Source organism: Salvelinus alpinus, chromosome 5, assembly GCF_045679555.1.
Source record: "Salvelinus alpinus chromosome 5, SLU_Salpinus.1, whole genome shotgun sequence".
In the NCBI taxonomy this organism is placed as follows: Eukaryota; Metazoa; Chordata; class Actinopteri; order Salmoniformes; family Salmonidae; genus Salvelinus; species Salvelinus alpinus.
This window is the reverse complement of record NC_092090.1, coordinates 69240756-69267240: the sequence shown is the minus strand read 5'-3', so window position 1 is coordinate 69267240 and position 26485 is coordinate 69240756. Positions and strand designations below refer to the sequence as shown.

Genomic DNA, 26485 nt, shown 5'->3' with positions numbered 1-26485 from the left:
GTCAGAAAGTCAGAATGCAACATTATAACAGCTAAAATATTTTATTATGAAATAAATGTGTCAGTCTTGAAAGAGCCATAGAAATTGAAAGGACAGACATACATGCACACACACACACGCTCGCTCACACACAATATACAGCAACCTTTTAAAAGCTGAGGGTAGATATAGGTGTAATAGAATTGTTGTACCACATCTCAAAGTACTGTATACAGTCATACACACGCACATGCACACAGATCAATATCTACCAGGAAAGTAAGTACTGCTTCAGAAATGTGCGTGCACACACACAACCTAACACACACACAAAACATTCCCTCGTTTGAGCTATTGTAGTTGATTCATCATGTACATAATTCACAATCTTAAGGAACTCTGGTCCTCTATGTTTTGTGCTTCAGTCTCTATGTATGCTAGTAGAGCAGACACACAGGTCATATCACACTATACTACACTATGTGATTATAACCCTGGCATAACCCTGGTATGGGGCGGCAGGTAGCCTAGTGGTTAGAGCATTGGGCCAGTAACTGAAAGGTTGCTGGATCGAATCCCCGAGCTGACAAGGTAAAAATCTGTCGTTCTACCCCTGAACAAGGCAGTTAACCCACTGTTCCCCGTCATTGTAAATAAGAATTTGTTCTTAACTAACTTGGCTAGTTAAGTAAAGGAAAGAAAAAGTAACACACAGGTAGCAGAAATACATGTTTTTTCCATTCCACTAGAATTGGTTAGGAGACAGTTTTAGATGAACTGTGGCAAGAACAGTCATGAAGTTACATTACAGTTCCTGCCTCTGTAGAGCTGATCATGGAGATAGTACTGTACCACACTTGTGTGACAGTCATGTTTCAACACCACATACTGTCACAGGACAGGAGTCATTCAACCCCCCTACCGACTGACTGGGTGGGTGAGAATCTCATCTAGTGTGGGATGCCACTCTTGAGTCTAAGGCAGGTTCTGGTTTGGAGAGGGAGACAATCAGTTATCTGCAGGTGGCAAAATGGGGCTTTGGTCAAAAATAGAAAATACAAATATGCAAGGAGAGGTAGAGAGAACAATGGATGGAAAGAGATAGATAGAACTATATATAGAACTATATATATATATATATATATATATATATAGTTCTATCTATCTAACTCAGTAGAACTAAGAAAGATATTTAGATGTGCTTTAGGTTATTTTGCATCTGAGTGGTATAGGACATGGAATAGTCTCAATGCCCCATACAGATGCACAAGAGAAAAGTGCCAATCTTTACCTTCATTATTAACCATTATTATTGCTGATATTGATACAGTTAATATGCAGATGGCACGACAGAGAGGCAGGTGTGTCAGAGAGGGATTGGGACAGCAAGGAGGATATGTACTGTTTGTTCATGGTATGGACGGAAAGAGCAGACATCATGTTTCATAATGACCCCAACCTCAACTGAGAAAGGTACCACACACAACCCAGGTCACAGAATTAGTACACTGTCCCTATGGAGGTCTTGGAAGAGATTAAAGCGAGGTTGGAATGGATGCCTCTCCTCGGGGTGGTTCATGGTCACTCCTGTTTGGGGCTTGGGACGGCGTCTGGGTTTGGGAGGGGTAGCTAAAGAGGTCAGGGAGATTTTGGGAAGATCTGGTGGTCCCTCCCTAGACCAGGTCACATACAGGCAGTCCCCTCAGGAAGACAACGCAGCTGTTTCTCAATGATACACCGCAGAAATGTATACCTACAGATGGAGAGAGAGTGAGAGCAAGTAAGAGAGAGAGAGAGAAGAGAATGAGACATAAATACACAGTACATGACACCATAAACACAGCCATTCAGGGGAGGTAGGTAGATGTTGCCTGCACCTCACCTGCTCCTGAGTTTCTGCACCTCCCGGTCCTCTTCCTCCTTCAGCTTGGTGATGAAACTCTGCAGCACTGGCATCTCAAACTTAATATACTGCGCCACCTGGTTGGGAGGAAGAAGAAATGCAATTACAAACACAGACTTGACCTGAACCCTCAACTATTACAAAGTCACAATACTGTAATAATAACAATTACATAAAGTGTGTCATGCAGTCATAATAGCTTATTTCAGTTTATGCGCATTGACTTCACACTGTCAAGCCGGTGGCAAGTCATTGTTGAGGACAACTAATTGGCTCGGCTTGCAGATCCCTAAGCTGCTTAACTTAAGTAAATTATGGTTTTGGTTTGACTCTGGGCTGTGTTATGGTAAAAGGTCTATTTAAATTCTAGTCTAGTGCATAAATAGCCCACTGCAGGTTATATTGAACTGAGCCCTTTTGTAATAGATAAGGGGACATACAGAATATTCCATTCTGAGGACGTGATTAAGTTCATGCGTACTAAGAAGTGGGGAATGATTTAGCAGTTACACAGTGGTATGTAGGCGAGGAATGATTTGGCAGTTATACATTAGCAGTCTTACATCATAGGTGACTTCCTCTCCCAGGTCCTGCTCCATTAGGAAGATTCTGCTGACCTGTTCACACGGACCCTGAAGCACACGCAGCACCAGGGGGTAGTCACTGCGCTTCAGCTTTGCACGCTCTGAAAGAAGAAACATTGTCAAACTTTCACTGCATTACAACGGGTGTGCTTAAGTTATGCTAGTAGATTGCCATGCTTTGCCACAGAGCTGCAGCACTCTCATACACGCGCACACACCTACAAACACAGTTAATAATGCATACTCTACTCTAGGATAAACACAGACATTGCTCACATTGACCCTGTGAAAGGGAGAAGGTGATTCAGCTTCACACTCTGTGACAGACACACAACCACACGACACCGCACTCACTCACCGCCGCTGGTGTGTACAAGGTACAGCGCAAAGTCATCTGGGCTGTTCTCAATCTTGAACTTGTTAAGTAGCACTCGTAGCACCTGAGGCGTGGTCATACAACTGTTGATCCGCACGTTAGTAACTGAACCATACGCTGGAATGAAGACTGCAGTCTGAAGGGGCGATGGGGGAAGCACAATTATGAGAAGGGGAGAGGAATGAGAGAGAGAGAGAGAGAAAATGAATGTATTTGTGGTATTATGTTGTCGTTGTAGTAGTGTGTAGCTGCAGTATTATGGTGTGTGTGTGTGTGCGCATGGGTACCTTGTAATTGTAGAAGTGTCCATTGATGGAGAAACGGTGTCGTCGTATCCTCCTCTGGTCGCTAGGCGACCGGCGCTGGGCCTTCCTCAGAAACCCAGCATCGCTCTTCGTCCTCAGTAGCTGGGCGGAGCGCTCATATTCCTCTGTCCAACCAGAGCATAGAGATAGGAGAAAAGTCAGACAATCACGTTCCTATGAATGTCACAGAATGTTCTAAAAATGTATTGTGTTGAACAGACATGGCTATCTAATGTAGGATAAATAATTGAGTTATCCATAATAACATGCTGAAGGTTTTCAGACTAGTCTTCTATAAGACGCACCTTCTTCCTCATCCGCCTTCACAACACTGTCCTCTGATTGGCTCTCGTGCTCTGTCACTTCTATGTTGGGCAGGGTCTGCTGGGTACCTTCATTGCTATTGACATAGAGAAAACATGAATATTCCCATATTTAATAGCTTGACTTTATTTATGACACATTATCTTCTCTTCAAAGTTGTTCTACATCAAAGTGTAAATGAGACAGGTAAAGGAACAGTGAAATATGGTCTCCATGTAATCATTAGTGCCTGTCACTTATCCAGCATTTATTCACATGACTTTAATAAAATATTTCAGTTCAAATCAAATCAAATCAAATTTGTCACATACAAGTGTTTAGCAGATGCTATTGCGGGTGTAGCGAAATGCTTGTAGCCAGTTGTTGTGTATATTACATTTGTTTTATTTAATGATTTTATCTCTATAGAGCTGCTGCCTATCCTGTCTGACAAAATCCCTATTTTACTAGTTCTTCAAAGTAAATAAGGTATACTTTTATGACTGCTGAATACCAACTATCAATCGCTTAGATCACTTCGATTTTCAGGTAGAGATACCTTGCGAACAACTGCTCTCTATCCCTCTTGATTGTGCATTCTTCTGTCTCTTATGTACAGTAGCAGGCATAAAAGAAACAGACCGGAGGCACGCAATGGATTATGGTCATTCTAGTTCATTCGCAGGTTTTCTGTGCTAAACTACATAGAATTTTGGTCTGTTGGAAACTACAACTCCTTACTACATTGCACAGTTCAGGCTGGATCTGATTTATCTCTAGAGAAACAGCAATGTGTGCATTGAGCTCACAGAAGAAAAACAAACTAAATGGAATGCAAATAACAGAAAGGTTGGTTCATCGCTCAGCACTACTGACCGGAGACAATATGTGTGGTCAAAGTAAACTAAAAACCCTATATCTAGGTCGCCGTAACCCACCCTGGTTATAATAAAGAGATATCAATATGGCCATGGTATCAGGACATACTGTAATAACAAAAAGAGACACCCTTGGTAAAAACATAGACCTTTTATAGATACAGTACGTAGTACGTTTCTATATGTTGCCTTGGTATGGTAACCAGAGCTCACTCCCTACCTCTGATTATCCAGGGCACAGCCGGAGTGCCAGGATGTAGACGAGGGAGGAGGTCTGATTCGCTCGTGATCGTCCTGCATCTGCAATCTGATAGGTCGACGCAGGCCCCAGGAGATATTCAGCAAACCCTCCACGATCAGCTCCCCTTCCTCCTGTAGAGACAGAGTTACCATAATCAATAAACACACACACACAGACAGTTATTACCCCTTTGGGGCAGGGTGAATTATTGAACAGAGTCAGTTTGGGGTAAATTATACAGCAAAGTAATGAGAGAGGATGGATGAGAGAGAGAGAGAAAGAAAATAAGGAAGAGAAAGACTGTAAATGCAATGAAGAGGCTATCAGACAATTCTCACTCTTACTCTCATTCACCAACACAAATGCGGACGCACCTCTCTGTGTCTCAACTGCAGGTTATGTCCTTCATAATAGAGGTTGTAGGTTTTGAGGTGGGACAGGACTGTTGCCCTGAAGACATAAATACAACATTCTTGACAACAATTTATTACTTTACACACATTTTAATATGATACTTTTTGTTATTACTACACACGTCTGAACACACTCTGTGTGTGTGTGTGTGTGTGTGTGTGTGTGTGTGTGTGTGTGTGTGTGTGTGTGTGTGTGTGTGTGTGTGTGTGTGTGTGTGTGTGTGTGGCATACTTGCTGATGAACTTGTTGTCTCCAATCTGAACCCCATCCTGCATGTTATCCATTCTCAGTCAGCATGAGAGGAGCTAGAGAGAAATTGTGATCAGATGCTTTTAAACACTAATGTGGATAGATACTGAAGAACAATAGATAGACACTGAAGTTAAAGCTTGGTCGTAAATGGGTTTTCCAAATGGACAATGATCCCAAGCATACTTCCAAAGTTGTGGCAAAATGGCTTAAGGACAACAAAGTCAAGGTATTGGAGTGGCCATCACAAAGCCCTGACATCAATCCTATAGAAAATGTGTGGGCAGAACTGAAAAAGCGTGTGCGAGCAAGGAGGCCTACAAACCTGACTCAGTTACACCAGCTCTGTCAGGAGGAATGGGCCAAAATTCACCCAACTTATTATGGGAAGCTTGTGGAAGGCTACCCGAAACGTTTGATCCAAGTCAAACAATTTAAAGGCAATGCTACCAAATTTTATTTATTTTAATTTTATTTATTTAGCCTTTATTTAACCAGGTAGGCAAGTTGAGAACAAGTTCTCATTTACAATTGCGACCTGGCCAAGATAAAGCAAAGCAGTTCGACACATACAACAACACAGAGTTACACATGGAGTAAAACAAACATACAGTCAATAATACAGTAGAAAAATAAGTCTATATACAATGTGAGCAAATGAGGTGATATAAGAGAGGTAAAGGCAAAAAAAAGGCCATGGTACTAATTGAGTGTATGTAAACTTCTGACCCACTGGCAATGTGATGAAATAAATAAAAGCTGAAATAAATCATTCTCTCTACTATTATCCTGACATTTCCCATTCTTAAAATAAAGTGGTGATCCTAACTGACCTTAGACAGGGAATTGTTACTAGGATTAACTGTCAGGAATGTCAGGAATTGTGAAAAAATGTACTTGGCTAAGGTGTATGTAAAGGCCCGACTTCAACTGTAGCTAGTTAGATGCATCTTTTAGCCAGCCAGTTTGTATGCAGGGTTAATGTTGTTCTCTCTGCTATGCCAGCTCAGACCCATGTGATTTAAGTCTGAGGTTTTATGACTCCTCTTCCTGGTGTGACTCGACAAACTCTCTGTGACACAAGTCTCTGTCAGTGTGAGATGGAGGACACAATCTCTACACATCTCTCTCTCTTCCTCTTTTCCTCTCCCATCTGTCTAAAACACACCACACACAGAAAACCACTAGCACACACGGAAGCTTCCATGGTGACCATCACACACACAGATGTTGGACTTTAATTTAACATGGCATGCTGCCAGCACCCTCACATGTTTCCTTCCTGCCCAGCTGAAAGTGTGTGTGTGTTAGGGGGCAGCACAGAAGCTTCCAGATGGACAAGAACAGGTGCATGAATAATTTCAGTTGCACACACAGTGTCTCAGCCCTGTCCCAGGTACCAGCAAGCTAAGTTCCTCCTCCTTGAAAGACCTCTTAAATCACTGCCATTAGCACATACACTAACACACACTGTTATGCTACCCAGTGTATCATGCTACAACTACTGTGGCAGGCTACCTACTACTGTGTGTGTGTGTGTGTAGAAGGTCGATGTGTGGCTTACCGTGCTACAATCTGTATGATCCTGGTAGGCCAGGCCGCTGTGTGGCTTACCGTGCTAAGATCTGTATGATCCTGGTAGGCCAGGCCGCTGTGTGGCTTACCGTGCTAAGATCTGTATGATCCTGGTAGGCCAGGAAAGAGAGAGAGAGAGAGATCCGCTAGCTGCACAAACACACAATAAGTTAGTCCTCAGGGTCCCGTCAGAGGAGTTTGCCTGAAGATGGCCCGGCTGGAGCCAATGAAGCTACTGTGTCCTTTCTGTGGAGGAGAGAGAGAGAGTTCAGCACTAAGCGTGGCTCTTCAGAGTCTGTCTCAGTGGCTGTATACCCAGGGTAGATGACCCAGGGCCTCAGTCTAAGGCTTCAATGTGTTTGTAAGGGAGAGGGGAGAGGCGATGGAGAGAGCACCAGAGAGTGGCGGTTGAAGGGGCTGGTTAAAAGGAAGCGCTCCCCATCCGCTAATCTCTTCCTCCTTCAGAGCCTCAGTCACAGCGGAAACTGACGCTGACGCTCTGACATGAGAGAGACTTCCTCAATTCAAACTACAGACATGAAATATGATATCGCTCTCTCACATACATACACACACACACACCACACACACACACACACGCACGGAGAAAGGCACCAACACACACAGCTTCTCTCTGAAAGGCTCACACGTACCCCCATATACAGACAGAGAGGTATTGAGGTATGAAGCAACAGACAACAACCGCACCCACAGTCTACCTCACGTGTCCAGCCAATGCCTCACAACCGTAAACACATTTAATGATCGTGACCATATGAAAAATGTAATACCAATCAACCCACACACCATGCAGCATTATCAATATTTCAGCACCTACATTAGGCCCCGTCAGGCACCACTGAACAACACAATAGGAGACATTAGCCTTTAAAGGTCCAATGCTGCTATTTTTATCTCAATATCAAATAATTTCTTAGGTAACAGTTAAGTACCTTACTGTGACTTTTAAACTAAAATAGCTTCTTAGCAAAGAGCAATATTTTTGCTAGGACTGTCTGGAGTGGTGTGTGGGAAGGGGAAAATTGAAAACTAGCTGTTATTGGGAGAGACGTTTGGAACTCTCCATTAACAAATTTGGAACACTCTATTAACCAGGCAGGCCAAAACTCCATTCCACCAAAGCAGGCTGAAATTTCAGGCGTTCTTTTCAAACAGCTCATACTAAGGACCCACTACTGGTATGTTGTTTAAGACTGGACTGTGGCCCAAGAAACCTCTAAAAGGCTTTGGAGTTTAAGAACCCCTGGTCTAGCCTGGCAGTTCTACATCAATAATGAAACCTAGATCTAAAATATTGCGTAACTGCATCAGCTACTTAATGTTACGTACATCTGTCCACTAGAGATGAATAATGATGTGTCTACACTGACACATTACTTCTGATCTGTCTCAATTGAGTCTTTCTGCTGCTTGCAGAAAACGTACCATGCCTGTTGTTTTGGGGGGAAACGACCGTCCGTATCAAAAAACAGACAAATTGACCCAACATTGACCCAGGCTAGCTCAGCCCATGGCTCTGTGTTCTGTTACTGTGTTCTGTTCTGCATTCCAGCTGGGATGATGGATTTTGGGATAATGTGCTCTGTTCTGTCTGGATGGGGCTCCAAAAATAGCCCCCCGGTCTTCCCCTCCCTCCGCATTCCCTTGAATCCTTCTCTACAACAACCACAGCAACCAAGCTTGTCTCTCTCTCTCCTCCACCCTTTAACAACCACAGCAGCCAAGTCAGCATACCTCTCCTCCTCCACCCCTTACCAACCACAGCAGCCAAGCCTGTCTCTCTCTAGTCTAAGCATTGCTCTCTCTTCCTCCCTCTTTCTGCACAATTATAGTGCCTTCAGAAAGTATTCACACCCCTTGACTTTTTCCACATTTTGTTATGTTACAGCCTGAATTTAAAATTTATTAAAATGTAGATGTTTTGTCACTGGCCTACACACAATACCACATAATGTCAAAGTAGAATAATATTTTTGAAATTTTTACAAATGAATTAGAAATGAAAAGCTGAAATGTCTTGAGTCAATAAGTATTCAACCCCTTTGTTATGGCAAGCCTTAATAAAGTTAAAACTTTTATGGCTTGGGGGCAGTATTTTGACGTCTGGATGAGAAGCGTACCCAAAGTAAACTGCCTGTTACTCGGGCCCAGAAGCTAGGATATGCATATAATTGGTAGATTTGGATAGAAAACACTCGAAATAAGGTATGTGAGTATAACAGAACTGATATGGCAGGCGAAAACCTGAGGAAATCCATCCAGGAAGTGGGATTTTTTTTATGTGGGTATTTTCAATTGAATGTCTATAGAGTATCTAATGGGTTAGGACCCAGATTGCAGTTCCTATGGCTTACACTAGATGTCAACAGTATTTAGACATTGTTTCAGGCTTGTTTTCTGAAAAATAAAGAAGGAAACCTTTCTGTCAGTGGACTGTAGAATCATGCAGTGCTGGTTTGCGCGTGTGACCGAGTGCGTGCCCTTCGTTGTTTTTCCTTTCTATTGAATACGCTATTGTCCGGTTGAAATATTATAGATTATTTAGACAATTGACAACCTGATGATGAATTATAAACATAATTTATAATTATGACAAGTTGACGAACTTTACCGGTACTATTAGGATGTATTCGTCTGCATGTTTTGACCGCCTTTGAGCCAGTGGATTACTGAACAAAACGTGCCAACAAAAACAGAGTTTTTGGGATATAAAGAGGGACTTTATCGAACAAAATTAACATTTATTATGTAGCTGGGACTCTTGTGACTGCAACCATATGAAGATCTTCAAAGGTAAGTGATTAATTTTATCGCTATTTCTGACTTTTGTAATTCCTTGGTTGTAAAATGTTTGTATACTTTTGTGGGCGGGGCGCTGTCCTCAGATAATCGCATGGTATGCTTTCGCCATAAAGCCTTCTTGAAATCTGACAAAGCGGCTGGATTAACAAGAAGTTCATCTTTAAGCCGATGTATAACACTTGTATTTTTTATGAATGTTTATGACTATTTCTGTATTTTGAATTTGGCGCTCTGCAATTTCCCCTGATGTTGTCAAGGTGGGTCGCTAGCGGAACGCCTGCGCCAGAAAGGAGTAAAAATGTGCACTCACTCTGTGTGCAATTATAGTGTTTAACATGATTTTGGAATGACTACCTCATCTCTGTACCCCACACATACAATTATCTGAAAGCTCCTCAGTTGAGCAGTGAATTTCAAAGACAAATTCCACCAAAAAGACCAGGGAGGTTTTCCAATGCCTCGCAAAGAAGGGCACTGAATATCCCTTTGAGCACGATGAAGTTATTAATTACACTTTGGATGGTGTATCTATCACGTTTCAAGGTAAGTCCCAGATGCAGACTGTGTCGAAGTAACAATGTTTATTACAACAGGCGCAAAGGCACAGGACAGCAGGCAGGCACAAGGTCAGGTCAGGCAGAGGTCGGTGATCCAGAGTAGTGGGGCAAAGGTACAGGATAGCAGGCAGGTAATTAAACAGGCTTCAATGCATACGTCTTCAGCAGCAGCCTTCATAAACATAATACAACGTTCACAAATGAATGAACCAGGTGATTCCGCTCAACATAATAGATAAGCATAATTTCTACCGGTCTTTTTTAATGGGGTGCACGTCATAAAACATTCTAAAAACATGTTTCACTTTGTCATTATCAGCTATTGTGTGAAGATTTAAAAAAAAAATGTAAACCCATTTTGAATTCAGGCTGTAACACAACAAAATGTGGAATAGGTAAAGGGGTATGAATACTTTCTGAAGGAAATAAGCTTTATTGGCATGGAAAGCAGGTATAAATATTGGCAAAGCAGAAGAGTTTTAGATTGCTTTCTACTCCCTCTTCTCTTCCCCCTCTCTCTATCCTATCTCTCGCGCTGAACTCCTGGTCTATTGCTTCCTTGTTGTAAAATATCTATTCTCATTAGTGCTGTTGTTTCCCTTTGTTTCCTATTTATCTAACATGTTTTCCTCCATCCAATTTTACCATCCTCGCTCTGACTCCACCCCCCCCCCTCCCACAGACTGGCACTAATCCACTGCCATTAAAACTCCTGACCTCAATTTCCTGACTTCTCTTTCTCACACACACACACACACACACACACACACACACACACACACACACACACACACACACACACACACACACACACACACACACACACACACACACACACACAGTGCCTCTGTCCTGAACTGCTTTAGCTAAAGGGATAAATGCATGTCCAAACCTCCAGTTCTGTACTCTTCCTGAATTCCTCCCTCTCAACCCCAACTTTGCTCTCCCACTATTGTTCAAATTGTCATAGCAACCCTAAAAACATCTGATGTCTAACAACCAACTCTATCACACAGTGCCAAAGCTTTTGTGTGTGTGTGTGTGTGTGTGTGTGTGTGTGTGTGTGTGTGTGTGTGTGTGTGTGTGTGTAAATAGACAAGATGCCCCTTCAATCTGGCTCACACCATTATGGTGTCATTAGACAGGAAAAGGTGCAACACTCACCATAAAACATAATTTGTTTTATTAGACAAGTTTAAAAGATTGACGTTTCGGCCTTCAATGGCCTTCTTCAGAATCACACCATTATTGTGAAATTGTATATGACCTAGCATAATAGCCTAGCATAATTGCTTCCTAGCATAATAGTCTATTAATAATTTAAGGTACAGGCTAATATTATGAATTCCCTCACAACTTAGTGTGGAAAATGTGACCACATGCTTGGACATCCACATCTGAAAGGATCAGTCTCTGGGCACTACCTCTGGCCAGTGTGTGTGTGTGTGTGTATATATATATATGTGTGTGTGTGTGTATGAGTTTGTGTGAGAAGAATCTTAAGTAGCCTATCTGATACTGATGTTATGTAACACATCATGTTTTATAGACTAGCCTACTAAACTGTATAGGCAGAGCCCAGATATGGCTTCTAATCGGTTTCATTTCTGTGCAATGACATAATAAAAACTGGAAAAACATGTGAATTTGTTTCCCTGCAAAAGTATCATTTGGTACTAATTGCTGTTTGTTGAGGGCTAATAGCGCTGCATTATCAATGCAATAACGTTTATCTCCGATGACTTCTAAACTCTGTTTATGGATCTAAATTAGTCTCACACGCATTCTTTTTCCAGTCACAATTGACTATAGCCAATATCTATGCAAATACAAATAACAAAGTGTTTGCCTTGTGAGTTTATCGATCGCTACAGGCATGGCAGACTAATGTCGCTTTAACATATAGCCTACTTACGGACAGAGTTGCTCGATAGTCTGGTGATTTTCAGGACCTCTTCGGGCTTAAGTTGTTAATGTTTACGAACAATCAACTGGGCTTGGTTCTTCTCTGCCACGCTGGGTTTCGGGTGGGATAGTCGTTAACCGTAAACCGTGCGTCGCCCAGTCTTCTCGTTCCCTGCTCGGTCACTGCTTGGTTCGCCCTATCCGGGCATAGGAAACAATCGGTGCATGCACGCACCGGGGCTTGCATGCGTGGCGTCTGCGCGACGAGAGGAGAACCCCATCTGTTGTAGTGGACCTCTGGCACCGTACCCGGTAACCAATCAGCGCACGATCTGCCGCAGCTTTGTTCGCGCTGACTGCTCACTCTCTGAATAGGTGAATAGAATAGGAGGGTGAATCTTGAAAACAATGCAACCCCCAATTCCCATGCATAGGGTTGATAACTAGACCCACTGCGCATACACAAGGGATAGGCCTACTTAAAGTGAGAGTTGCAATTTTCATTTTTAAACTGTGTAGGTCAAGTTCAATATTAAAACCATTAGGCCTTAAGGTACTTAACCCTTATTAATACATGTTCATTGACTGATTTCAGGTGATATGTGGGGTTGTTGTATGGTAGTAGCCTAGGCTGTATGTAATCACTCTTATTCTAAACATAGTAGTCAATATTATGTATTTAAAGTAGGCGCCATTAAGTGGCGTTCTCCTCAGCTGCTCTCTTCTCTATGTCCCACTAATCTCTTCAGTAACATCTGCGCCGCTCAGACGTGCTGACGTCAATAAAGATGATGGTTTAGAGCGTGATATTACTAGACACAACAATATGCTTAATCTCACTATCACGAACACTCACTCTCAGGGATGGAGAGAGTGGACAAGTTGAAAGAGGATCATTTAAACAATAGAACTGTTGAGACTATATATGATGTGGGTATGTTGTGCAGCAGATCTAGTGTATGTTTATGTTAAGCCTAGGCTGAAATAGTAAAATAGAGGTCTAAACACAATCTATTGATTTCTACTAACAATAAAGACAATAGACAGCATTAATTCTGTAACATCTTATTAAATAGTTTTAGGAACAAAGAATATAACATTTTGTTGCTACTATTAGTATACACAATGCCTGGTCCTGAAGTTTTCCGCACACTGTAGCCTACTCAATTCAATATACATTTATATATTTTTACATCTGTTTAAAGTTTGTCAGGTGTTTCTCAATTTGTATGAACACTTTATTAACATAACAGGAAGCAATGTTGGAAATATACAATATTAAAAAAATTCTAACTAGCAAAAGTATTCCACCAAACTACAGATTTTAAAATTAAAATAAATGTTTTTTCTTTATTTTAATTAAATAAAAATGTAATAAATGGTGCACATTGCATCATGACAATAAAATATTAAAATGCATGATGTATTTTCTTACAAACATGTGTCTGTAATAAACATAACGATGTATTAAAAAAAAGAAAAAAACCTTTAAAAAGATCAAAAAACTTGGGAAAGAGAAATGTATATTCTTCAGGTAGTTTCCCCTTCAAAATAACTGAAAGGGATATATTTCTTTGTGTCATAGACATGGGCATACCATGACCTGGTTCGTGGGGCATGGTTTTTAACTTTGAGAATGAGTTAAAGCTCATACAGAGGTGAGGCATTGGCTTCAAATGACGTGGTCTATGGGCTGAAGCTGAATTAACACCCTACTCCCCTAGTGGACAACATGCCATTTCAGACATTCTCTCTCGAAAACAGGTACACTTAAACAGGGAGGACACAGACACCATATCTGCACTGCAGGCGTGGAGGGGGGTGGGTGAGGAGTTGAGCAAGTTGGAGGACTGGTCTATTCCGTCTATTGTATCCACTGTTCCTAGCTCTACAGAGCAGAGCAGAGGAAGGCAGCACCAAGCATGCTGCCTTATCAAACACTGGTACAAAACCATTGACTACCCTATCAAACACTGGTACAAAACCATTGACTACCCTCTTCTCTCCACACCTTGACTATCGTTAGTCTGTTCAGAGCAGAATGTTCAAGGTGTTCTCCTTTTCCCTCACACCGCCGGGTCTAGTTCGAGGGCCTAATTGAGTCATGTCCAGTTCAACCTGCTGCCTGTGGAGACTAACACTATCATTATCTCTCTGCTACAACAGAAAATCAGAACAACATTATTATAGGGCCAGAACAAGTCAATTCTAAACGGATAAATATCTTTCTGACATTGTGCATAAGGCACACAAATACTCTTCACATAAATTTCACTAAACAATTACTTTCTTACTAATCATAACTAAATAAAATAATCAACAAGATAAATCAAAGTAAATCTGAAATGTTACTTAACATTTTTTTTCATTTCTGCATTTGTGAACAAGTGAATACTCCCACTCTCATTGTTTTGGTGCAGCAAATAGAAGAGCAAGAGAAATAGTTTGAGAAAGAATGAAGAAAGGACAGGTGCTTTTTTTGCATTTCGGTTCAGTCTGAATCGGTGCATCTTGTTAATGTTGTTAAGTCTTATGTAGGCTTACGATAGTCAACCACACTGGCCAGAAGGAGTCCCAATTCAACCCTACCTCAACAGTCAACCATTGGTTTTCTATGGATGACGGCTCACACAGTAACACACAGCACTCCAGTGCAAACACACATAGCAGAGGTTCCAAAGAGTCGCCTCCATGTCAATCACACTAAGTTTGTCCCAAATGGCATTCTATTCCTTATGTAGTACAGTGCACAATATAGGGAATAGGGTGCCATTTGATGCACCCTCAGTTGTGAATTATTGACATGAACTTGACCCCAGCTCTGAAACATTCTACCACACATGAGGGATGGAGAGAGGATTTGGGGGGAGGGGGGGTTACACTGTTCACAAATAAGTGAACAATGCCAACAATATGAACAATGACACTAGTAACATTCATAACAATGATAGTAATCAATAGGTGCAGGATAAGATTGTAGTCTGTGAGCTATTGAAAAAAAATGAATACAGCCACAACCCCTCTCCCCCTCCCCTATAAACATTTTAAAATACCCCCTCCATTACACACCCAACCCTTAAACCTGAAGATACTGTTATGGTGCCGTGTCTGTAAATCAAACATGTTCACTTGAACAGAACAGTAGACCACCTGACATCTGTAGCAGAGTAGGACAGAGCAGAGGGCAGGACAGAAATCAGGGATGCGATTGGCACTTTAAAATCGCCTCTTTTCTTTCACTATTTCTCACTTTCAGTCAGGCATCTGGGTACAAAAGGTTTTTCTGGTCATTTGCCTAACTAAATCTGTGGAGCATCTCTCCTCTTCCTTCCTTTGCAAACCATGCACTGGTGTTACTCTGCACATAAGCCTTAATCATAGCATGATCTTTACTCAGGCTGTGGCCTGGGCAGTGGTCAAACCACCTATCCCCCATGCATGTGCTGACAAACACTACCCAACACTAGTCTAAGTATGCATCCAACACACATTGGCAAAATGAAGGATATCAGTGAGTTAGAAAAAAAGTCTACATTTTAAAAACAACGGTGTGATCGCACAACTAGAAATCCAAGTACATTCTGCTTCGTGCTAAAGCGTTTGTAGCCGATATATTAAAAAAAGTATGAATGCTTTTGAAAGTGTGCTTATGAACTGCTTATGAACATTATTACACAGTTGGTTAACCATTAGATTGTATATAGCCTGTTGCTTGTTATTTATATGATTATAGATCCTTACAGGTTAATAAATACATGAACAACTTACTTACAGCAATGACTTACAAATAGTTATTACGAGTTAAACTATTCAATAATGTCTTACAAGCAGCTTATAATTCAACCTTGAAATTCCAGTAGTAATAACAGCAGCTGGATGAGGGAGTACGCGTTCATGAGAGAGCTGGTTTTGGTGGTGGTAGTTAAAGCTGCGAAAGATAATACTGACACAGTAAGGCCTGCAAGCTGACTGGGTGAACATATAAACTTTGACCCTCATTTCCAGTCCCAAATCAAGCCCTCTTCCCCAGCACTAGCTCATACCCATGGACTAGACTCTTCTTCATGGCCCCTCCTGGATGTGAAAGAAACAGACAGGTGTAATCAAAAGTGGTGGCCTACTAGCTTCAACTAACCCTTTAGGAGGGTTGTTACCATGATATTTCCATACATCCATTCTAGTTCTTTCAGATCTATGAGAGGGCATTTAGATGTGTCCAGGAATAGGGTGCTAGGAGAAGTGTCCAGGACTAGGGGACTTGGAGAAGTGTCCAGGACTAGGAGAAGTGTCCAGGACTAGGGGACTAGGAGAAGTGTCCAGGACTAGGGGTTGATTTGGGACCGGGCCCTCTGTCCAGTGGAGGACATTGACAGTTTGTTGGGAGATCTGTTGTGTTGTGTGTAGGGCAGTGGCAGTCATGACATTTTGTCAGCCTAACTGCCATGCAAATAATTGCTGGGTTCACGTTAAAATGACCTTTAATTAACATAAACACTTTTAGCATCTCCGGGCTTCCACGCATAGTCTACAAGCCACTGATGTGGACCTTTGGAACATCTACATTTTAAAAAGTTTAATAAATCCATGTAATATAGCCTATTTTAGGCAGGTCTAAAGAAAGTATATGAAGATGTAGCCTATTTCAGAAGAACAGAATAGTATATTCTGAGTCATCTTTATTAGGCCCTGATCTGGCTATGCCATATGGCTGTGGGTTACACTAGTTCATTTAACACACAAGATTTGCTTAGAATTATTGTCGAATTACTTTATATTATTTCATAGTAAGAAGAATACAATTGAACAAAGCTGAATAAAATCGAATGGATATTTCCCCAAAACGATTTCCGGGGGAGTGCACACGTGTTGCACTCCCTATTCTGTGTTGAGCGGTTAACAAAGTGATAACTTGAAACAAGTCCTCCTATATGCTAAGTTTAGAGTTATTTATGCAACTGTAGTTGTGATACAAACCTTAGAATGTATTAGAAATCAAAACATATAGCCAAAGGCTGAAAAATGCTCTAATGATGATTTGAAAAAAGTTGCACGAAAGGCATGCGCTCTGCTCTGTTTCTTGCGCAGGCTGCACACACTTCATCAGTCTCTCATTCGCAATTTGTCAAGCGCTTGATAATATTCTCACCCATCAGACTATTTTCAATTTAATCTGGTCTTTCACATATGATAAATGTGTGGAATTATTTTGAAATTAATGGCCCACAAAAAAATCAACATGTAATCCGAAGTCTGCACTCGAATAGCAAATGGCGGTTGTGCAGTTTTGTTTTTAATATGCCAGATAGGCTACACCGGCTGTAAAGCGGATTAATGTGCTTAATTTTAAGAATTGAACAATAAATAAAGCAGCGCTTGAAAGCTAGGATCCTCTTTTAAATAGTCGCCAAAACTCTGCTTTCACACACGATGACTGGGTTTATAAGAATACATGTTTCACTATAGTGTCTGTAGGCTATGGGCTCTCCAACCCTGTTCCAGGGATACAAGGGCTATAGGCTATGCTTAGAGTTATTTGGCCACTTTAGTTGTGAGACAAACCTTCTCAAAACATATATTCTATGGGCTAGGCTACATGATACATGTGACTATGATTTGAAAAAGTTGCAAAAAAATGCATGCCTATAGGCCTAGGGGTGCTGAGCGTGTGGAAAAATCAGATTATTTTAGAAAATATATACAGTACCAGTCTAAAGTTTGGACACACCTATTCATTCAAGGTTTTTTCTTTATTTTTACTATTTTCTAGAATAATAGTGAAGACATCAAAACTGTGAAATAACACATATGGAATCATGTAGTAATCAAAAAAGTGTTAAACAAATCAAAATATATTTTATATTTGAGATTCTTCAAAGAAGCCACCCGTTGCCTTTATGACAGCTTTGCACACTCTTGGCATTCTCCCAGCCAGCTTCATGAGGTAGTCACCTGGAATGCAATTAACATGTGTGCCTTGTTAAAAGTTAATTTGTGGAATTTCTTTCCTTCTTAATGCGTTTGAGCCTATCAGTTGTGTTGTGACAAGGTAGGGGTGGTATACAGAAGATAGCCCTATTTGGTCTATACCAAGTCTATACTATGGCAAGAAGAGCACAAATAAGCAAAGAGAAACAACAGTCCATCATTACTTTAAGACATAAAGGTCAGTCAATCTGTAACATTTCAAGAACCATCAAGCGCTATGATAAACTGGCTGTCATGAGGACCGCCACAGGAAAGGAATACCCAGAGTTACCTCTGCTGCAGAGGATAAGTTCATTAGAGTTACCAGCCTCAGAAATTGCAGCCCAAATAAATGCTTCAGAGTTCAAGTAACAGACATCTCAACATCAACTGTTCAGAGGAGACTGTGTGAATCAGGCCTTCATGGTCAAATTGCTGAAACCACTACTAAAGGACACCAATAAGAAGAAGAGACTTGCTTTGGCCAAGAAACACGAGCAATGGACATTAGACCGGTGGAAATCTGTCCTTTGGTCTGAAATACAAATTTGAGATTTTTGGTCCAAACGCTGTGTCTTTGATGAGACGCAGAGTAGTTGAACGGATGATCTCCGCATGTGTGGTTCCCACCGTGACGCATGGAGGTGGTGGTGTGATGGTGACACTGTCTGTGATTTATTTAGAATTCAAGGCACACTTAACCAGCATGGCTACCACAGCATCCTGCAGCGATACACCAACCCATCTGGTTTGCGCTTAGTGGGACTATCATTTGTTTTTCAACAGGACAATGACCCAACATACCTCCAGGCTGTGTAAGGGCTATTTGACGAAGAAGGAGATTGATAGAGTGCTACATCAGATGACCTGGCCTCCACAATCATCCAACCTTAACCCAATTGAGATGGTTTGGGATGAGTTGGGCAGCAGAGTGAAGGAAAAGCAGCCAACAAGTGCTCAGCATATGTGGGAACTCCTTCAAGACTGTTGGAAAAGCATTCCAGGTGAAGCATGTGCAAAGCTGTCATCAAGGCAAAGGGTGGCTACTTTGAAGAATCTAACATATATTTTTAGTTGTTTAACACTTTTTTACTTACTACATGATTCCATATGTGTTATTTCATAGTTATGATGTCTTCACTATTATTCTACAATGTAGAAAATAGTACAAATAAAGAAAAACCCTTGAATGAGTTGGGGTCCAAACTTTTGACTGGTACTGTATACAGTGGGGAGAACAAGTATTTGATACACTGCCGATTTTGCAGGTTTTCCTACTTACAAAGCATTTAGAGGTCTGTAATTTTTATCATAGGTACACTTCAACTGTGAGAGACGGAATCTAAAACAAAAATCCAGAAAATCACATTGTATGATTTTTAAGTAATTAAATTGCATTTTATTGCATGACATAAGTATTTGATCACCTACCAACCAGTAAGAATTCCGGCTCTCACAGACCTGTTAGTTTTTCTTTAAGACACCCTCCTGTTCTCCTCTCATTACCTGTATTAACTGCACCTGTTTGAACTCGTTACCTGTATAAAAGACACCTGTCCACACACTCAATCAAACAGACTCCAACCTCTCCACAATGGCCAAGACCAGAGAACTGTGTAAGGACATCAGGGATAAAATTGTAGACCTGCACAAGGCTGGGATGGGCTACAGGACAATAGGCAAGCAGCTTAGTGAGAAGGCAACAACTGTTGGCGCAATTATTAGAAAATGGAAGAAGTTCAAGATGACGGTCAATCACCCTCGGTCTGGGGCTCCATGCAAGATCTCACCTCGTGGGGCATCAATGATCATGAGGAAGGTGAGGGATCAGCCCAGAACTACACGGCAGGACCTGGTCAATGACCTGAAGAGAGCTGGGACCACAGTCTCAAAGAAAACCATTAGTAACACACTACGCCGTCATGGATTAAAATCCTGCAGCGCACGCAAGGTCCCCCTGCTCAAGCCAGCGCATGTCCAGGCCCGTCTGAAGTTTGCCAATGACCATCTGGATGATCCAGAGGAGGAATGGGAGAAGGTCATGTGGTCTGATGAGACAAAAATAGAGCTTTTTGGTCTAAACTCCACTCGCTGTGTTTGGAGGAAGAAGAAGGATGAGTACAACCCCAAGAACACCATCCCAACTGTGAAGCATGGAGGTGGAAACATCATTCTTTGGGGATGCTTTTCTGCAAAGGGGACAGGACGACTGCACCGTATTGAGGGGAGGATGGATGGGGCCATGTATCGCGAGATCTTGGCCAACAACCTCCTTCCCTCAGTAAGAGCATTGAAGATGGGTCGTGGCTGGGTCTTCCAGAATGACAACGACCCAAAACACACAGCCAGGGCAACTAAGGAGTGGCTCCGTAAGAAGCATCTCAAGGTCCTGGAGTGGCCTAGCCAGTCTCCAGACCTGAACCCAATAGAAAATCTTTGGAGGGAGCTGAAAGTACGTATTGCCCAGCGACAGCCCCGAAACCTGAAGGATCTGGAGAAGGTCTGTATGGAGGAGTGGGCCAAAATCCCTGCTGCAGTGTGTGCAAACCTGGTCAAGAACTACAGGAAACGTCTGATCTCTGTAATTGCAAACAAAGGTTTTTGTACCAAATATTAAGTTCTGCTTTTCTGATGTATCAAATACTTATGTCATGCAATAAAATGCTAATTAATTACTTAAAAATCATACAATGTGATTTTCTGGATTTTTGTTTTAGATTCCGTCTCTCACAGTTGAAGTGTACCTATGATAAAAATTACAGACCTCTACATGCTTTGTAAGTAGGAAAACCTGCAAAATCGGCAGTGTATCAAATACTTGTTCTCCCCACTGTATATAACAATCACAAATGTAGTGCACTGGGTCTTTTCCTAGTCTTGTATTAGCGAACCAATATGATATAGCCGATACGGTATAGCCGTCCGTAGCGGGGGCAAAAATAAAACCCCAGCTATGCAGCATGGTCTCATAGACTAGACATAACATACACTATATATACAAAAGTATGTGGACACTCCTTCAAAATTTGTGGATTCGGCTATTTCACAGGTTTTCTAAAATCGAGCACACAGCCATGCAAACTCCATAGACAGTCATTGGCAGTGGAATGGCCTTACTGAAGAGCTCAGTGACTTTCAACGTGGCACCGTCATAGGATGCCGCCTTTCCAACAAGTCAGTTCGTTAAATTTCTGCCCTATTAGAACTGACATGGTCAACTGTAAGGGCTGCTATTCTGAAGTGGAAACGTCTAGGCTCAAAAACGGCTCAGCCCTGAAGTGGTAGGCCACACAAGCTCACAGAATGGGACCACCGAGTGCTGAAGCGCGTAGCACGTAAAAATTGTCTGTCTTCAAACTGCCTCTGGAAGCAACGTCAGCACAATAACTGTGTCGGGAGCTTCATGAAATAGGTTTCCAAGCCTCAAATCATCATGCGCAATGCCAAGCCTCAGCTGGAGTGGTGTAAAGCTCACCGCCATTGGACTCTGGATCAGTGGAAACTCGTTCTCTGGAGTGATGAATCACGATTCACCATCTGGCAGTCTGACGAACGAATTTCGGTTTGGCGGATACCAGGAGAACGCTACCTGCCCGGAATGCATAGTGCCCACTGTAAAGTTTGGTGGAAGAGGAATTATGGTCTGGGGCCATTTTCATGGTTCGGGCTAGGTCCCTTAGTTCCAGTGAAGGGAAATCGATGCTACAGCATAAAATGACATTCTAGATGATTCTGTAGCTTCCAACTTTGTGGCAACAGTTTGGGGAAGGCCCAGCATGACAATGCCCCCATACACAAAGCGAGGTCCATGCAGAAATGTCTAGATCGGTGTGGAAGAACTTAACTGGCCTGCACAGAGCCTTGACTTCAACCCCATCGAACACCTTTGGGATGAATTGGAATGCTGTCTGCGAGCCAGGCCTAATCGCCCAACATCAGTTCCCGACCTCACTAATGCTCTTGTTGTTGAATGGAAGCAAGTCCACACAGCAATGTTCCAACTTCTAGTGGAAAGCCTTCCCAGAAGAGTGGAGGCTGTTGTGGCAGCAAAGGGGGGACAAACTCCATATTAATGCCCATGATTTTGGAATGAGATGTTTGACGAGCAGGTTTCCACATACTTTTGGTCATGTTGTGTAGTATTTGTTCATGTTGTGTAGTAAACGTATATCTGGGACACTAATTAGTATATGTTACGTTTGGTATGGTTATCACAGCAAATTAATGCATACCATATGAAATGTAACATGTCATACTAAATGGAGTGTCTCGGATTTACATTTACTATGTTACGTCTACCCTTGAGTTCAGGTTGAGCTGTGAGGAGCTGGCTATATCTAGCTGCACAAAGGTGATCCTATTCCACTCCAACTCTGAATTCCAGGGCTCTCATTAAGTGTTTAATTGAATTTTTGATTACATTTGCATTGATGTCAGAGTGATTAGAGGGACAATACAGCGCTGAGTACAAGGCTGTGACTTTTTGCAAATTTGGTAGGCTATTAATGACCATCAAAGCGCAGTTTTGGAGAAGCCTAGTTTCCATGACTCAGCGGTCACGTGGAATTTGACTGCGGTCATGACTCGTGACTGCCGGTGTTGTGGTAATACGGTCACCATAACAGCCCTAATTGTGTGTTTGACTTAAACGGGTAATAGAAGCCAAATAGAGTGGCAGGTTCCAGTAAACATTCTGTGCATTAACTCTAATAATGTAAAACGAACACCACAATCACTTTGCATGGCTATGGTCTGACAAGCCACTTTCATCAACAGTATCTGCATGACCTTGCCTTGCTTGTATTTGGTAGTGTGCTTGCCTGTGTGTGTGTGTGTGTGTGTGTGTGTGTGTGTGTGTGTGTGTGTGTGTGTGTGTGTGTGTGTGTGTGTGTGTGTGTACATTTAGTGTGCAGGCCAATTATTAGTCTAATGTGAATTTTCATAAAGCCTCAATTCCATCCAATCCCCTTTCAACAGGAGACTACATTTCCCATAACCACCTTGGGAAGTGTAGGTTTGCTAAACAGGGCTGACTGACCAGCTGCGTCTGATTCTCAATGGGTCTGTAAGGTGGCAATCATTCAGCTTTAAACTTTTGCCGTAAACGAGATACTGTCCATCCATCTGTCTGTCTGTCTGTCTCTGTCCATCTGTCCGGAAACAGGAAATGTGCCAGCGTTAGTGACACACTCAACCCCATCACAATGTCATGGGTGGGCACACACACACAGAGGCCACTGGGATTTTGGTTAAACAGCAGAGAACAAACCTTTTCTTACCATTCCCCTTGGAATGAACGTAGACAGATTGACTGATGTAGACAGGTTAACTGAGAAAATAAGTGTTAACTGAAGATCCAGAAGAAATAGTGCAATGGGAAGAGAGGGACCTCAGTAATGGGCTGTCTAAGGCATTCCTATGCTCTTTTGCTCACATACTAGGCAGAGATGTTGCAACTCCATCTGACACTTCCTCTATAAGGACATCTGTTATTACACGCTCATGACACTGGTTATAACATGCTAATAACAGCATGAATAGGCCATTGACAGTGTTATACAGACACACATACAAGACAGGGTTGAGCATGTCACACTGCACTGACGCTACCCAAAATCCTCCACCCCTCCCTTCCTTCCATGGTACCAAACTCCATCTCTCTTCCCTCCAGCCCGGTTCTACCAGTCTGCTATACCCCGCTCTCCCCTGGTTCTGTGATTCCCTCCATCTCTGCTGCCTTCCCTGCCCCCCCCCGTCCCCTCCTAAGTCTGCAGGCCTTGCGGATCGCGCCCCACTGGTAGCCGCTGAAGGTGGGGCTGATGGGGAAGTACTGGAAGACGGTGTGGCGGCGCAGGAAGTCCATGCCGAACGGGAGGTCGTAGGTTCTCATCCCCTCCAGCTCCGCAGTACTGGGTCCCGACCCACGCTTCAACTTCCTGATCCCTCGCTCCTCCGGCGTACCTGACAGGAGGAAAGGAGAGAGGAAAGAGAGAGAAAAGAGGAAGACAGAGGATGAGGGGGTGAGCGATTGGAGAAGGCAACAGTTTGTGATATGCTTGTTCTATCTCAAAATGCACTCAAAATGGTTGAGTACAGTAGTAGATTAATAGTAGTAGTGTGATAGACTAAACTAACAGTGATAGTGGGATAGTACAGTCTACTCACCAGGGATAGTGTTGTCCAGCACAAATGCCACTGACCCCCCTACGAACATGGCTGTGGTCAGGAGGACGTTCAACACCTGGTCAATTGACACTATACCTGAGAGACAGAAAAGAGGGATAGAGAGAGAATGAGAGAGAGGGTTCAGAGACCTACCCAGCCCTTTTAGATGTGTGAACACTGAAGGAGTAGGCCAATGAGCTAAATCTGTAGTCCACTTGTCCTCTACTCACCAGTGACCAGAGGGTTCTGTTTGAGGTAGCTGGGCAGCACCAGGCCAAAGAAGATGGAGAAGCCCAGAACAAAAAGGTTCCTGGAGGAGTTGAGGTCTACAAACTGCAGGTTGGACAGTCCCACAGCTGTAATCATCCCAAACAGGGTACAGAACAGCGCCCCCAGGACAGGGTCAGGCAGGGAGGCGAACAATGCGCTGAATTTACCCACCAGCCCTAGCAGTAGCATCATAGCAGCACCGTATTGGATCACACGCCGGCTGCCCACCTGGAGGACCAATCAGAGAGCAGCAGGGAGTAAAAAGCGAAGAATCAGGAAGAATAAAATAGTCCCACTCGACAGAGCAAATTAAATCGAAGCAGACTACTAGCCAATTAAAACAAACATTTAATATTTGAATAGAACTTGTAGTAGGACTCTGTGTATAGAAGTGTGTGATGGTTACCTTAGTGATGCCTAGCACGCCTATATTAGGACTGGAGGAAGTAGAGCCGTTTCCTGTCCCCATCAGCCCATCCAACACGCAGGAGAGACCTTCCATAAATATACCCCTACAGAGAGAAAAACAGAAAGAAAGAGAGTGAGCGAGAGACAGATCTCAATTCATGATTCAAACCATTCTGTCTGCGTGAGGTAAGCAGATTCTATGAGGTGCATTAGGCAAGGAGCTATGCAAGCAAGGTCAAGTACCTGTTGATGGCGTGAATGGGGGGTGGGGGGGCACAGGAGAGGCGGGCACAGGCGTAGTAGTCTCCAATGGACTCAATGATGCTGGCGACCACGGCACTGAACATACCGATCACCCCCGCCGCTGTCACCGTAGGAACACCCCACTGAACTATGGGTAAAAAATAAAAATATAAACACATCAACACATTGATGTAGAACAAACAACTCCAAAAGATTCTAGATTTGAGGAACCTACGAAGCTATTGGATGCTCTCATTCAGAGTTTGGGCTTAGCTAGGGGCGGGTTGAGCACCATAAGGAGTGGTAACTCACAGGGGTAGGGGATCTTGAACCAGGGTGCGGCTGCCAGTATCCCCTGGCGTGCGTCGGTGCGGGCGTAGTAACCGTACTTGTCTTTCTCCGGTGGGAAAACATTGGTTACGGTAAAGATAAAACAAATCAGCCATGACACCAGGATGGCCATGATGATCTGAGGAAGAGAGAAACACTAAGGGTCAAACATGACCCTCAAAACACACAGAGAATTACAGTATGTCCTGTTGAGTTACAGTGAAGAACACCATAATAAAACTGCAGAACTTCTATAGACTGCCCTTCAAACAGAGAGTGATGATGACTTTTTTCAATGTGGGAGTTGTGAGGTCACCAGTTCAAACTGTAAAGAGCAGATTGATAAAGAGTGGAACTTATAATCAGACAGGGAGAGAGTGATGAAGAGGACTTTAATAGAGTGGAGTCACCAATACAAGCGTCTGTCTACTGGTCTATTGGAGCAGCAGATATATGAGCCATCATGACATCAAATGACCAGCAGGGGGCACAGAGCAAATAAAATAAAATCTATTAGTCACATGGACCGAATACAGCAGGTGTAGACCTTACATTCTCACATAGGTGTTCCTTTTGTCCAGGTGGAAAAGGGTAGTGTGGAATGCAATAGAGATGGTGTCATCTGTGGATCTGTTGGGGTGGTATGCGAATTGGAGTGGGTCCAGGGTGTCTGGAAAGATGGTGTTGATGTGAACCATGACCAGCCTTTCAAAGCATTTCATGCTTAAAGGTGTGAGTGCTACGGGAGGGTAGTCATTTAGATAGGTTACCTTTGTGTTCTTGGGCACAGGATCTGCTTGAAACAAGTAGGTACAGTGCATTCGGAAATGATTAAGACCCCTCGACTTTTTCCACATTACAGCCTTTTTCTAAAATGGATGAAATCATATTTTTTTGTGTGCGGACTGTTGGAAAAGCATTCAAGGTGAAGCTGGTTGAGAGAATGCCAAGAGTGTGCAAAAGCTGTCATCAAGGCAAAGGGTGGCTACTTTGAAGAATATGAAATATATTTT

At 42.6% G+C, this 26485-nt stretch overlaps 2 protein-coding genes and 1 long non-coding RNA gene across 12 annotated transcripts in view; all 3 read right to left on the bottom strand.

The window, feature by feature from the left end:
* Window positions 1–22: 22 nt before the first annotated feature.
* LOC139576602 (ras association domain-containing protein 2-like) lies at window positions 23–12499 on the bottom strand. 4 transcript variants are annotated; one of them, XM_071402879.1, is made up of 11 exons: window positions 12103–12499; window positions 6897–7053; window positions 5215–5288; window positions 4944–5019; window positions 4549–4700; window positions 3453–3547; window positions 3130–3272; window positions 2825–2978; window positions 2446–2567; window positions 1862–1959; window positions 23–1732 (listed from the first exon to the last, which is right to left on the bottom strand). In XM_071402879.1, exons 3-11 carry the CDS (start codon window positions 5265–5267, stop codon window positions 1663–1665), a joined length of 963 nt encoding a protein of 320 aa, XP_071258980.1. In that variant the 5' UTR covers window positions 5268–5288; window positions 6897–7053; window positions 12103–12499; the 3' UTR covers window positions 23–1662. The 4 variants fall into 4 exon arrangements, with proteins under 4 accessions (XP_071258980.1, XP_071258979.1, XP_071258983.1 ...); XM_071402878.1 differs by having other exon boundaries at window positions 6797–7053; window positions 12103–12331; XM_071402882.1 differs by lacking the exon at window positions 6897–7053 and having other exon boundaries at window positions 12103–12230.
* Window positions 12500–13141: 642 nt separating this feature from the next.
* Window positions 13142–20373, bottom strand: LOC139576601 (uncharacterized). The gene is made up of 2 exons (XR_011675150.1): window positions 14055–20373; window positions 13142–14021 (listed from the first exon to the last, which is right to left on the bottom strand). It is a non-coding gene; the product is annotated as an uncharacterized lncRNA (long non-coding RNA).
* Window positions 20374–22889: 2516 nt separating this feature from the next.
* Window positions 22890–26485, bottom strand: part of LOC139576600 (solute carrier family 23 member 2-like) — a 67430-nt gene continuing 63834 nt past the window's right edge. For all 7 annotated transcript variants that reach the window (XM_071402871.1, XM_071402874.1, XM_071402876.1 and 4 more), the window contains 6 exons: window positions 25455–25611; window positions 25143–25290; window positions 24898–25003; window positions 24452–24719; window positions 24222–24317; window positions 22890–24017 (listed from right to left, as the gene is read on the bottom strand). In XM_071402871.1, the coding sequence (XP_071258972.1) occupies window positions 23746–24017; window positions 24222–24317; window positions 24452–24719; window positions 24898–25003; window positions 25143–25290; window positions 25455–25611 (1047 nt within the window). In that variant the 3' untranslated portion in view covers window positions 22890–23745. The remainder of the gene's footprint in view (window positions 24018–24221; window positions 24318–24451; window positions 24720–24897; window positions 25004–25142; window positions 25291–25454; window positions 25612–26485) is intronic.

Excerpts from the sequence above, each read along its gene's own strand:
- LOC139576602 (XM_071402879.1), bottom strand. The coding sequence starts at position 5,267 with ATGGATAACATGCAGGATGGGGTTCAGATTGGAGACAACAAGTTCATC. Across the intron at positions 3,273-3,452 it reads GAAGGCGGATGAGGAAGAAG|AGGAATATGAGCGCTCCGCC; the intron begins GTGCGTCTTATA and ends CTGGTTGGACAG. Across the intron at positions 1,960-2,445 it reads GAGAGGAAGTCACCTATGAT|GTGGCGCAGTATATTAAGTT; the intron begins GTAAGACTGCTA and ends CCTCCCAACCAG.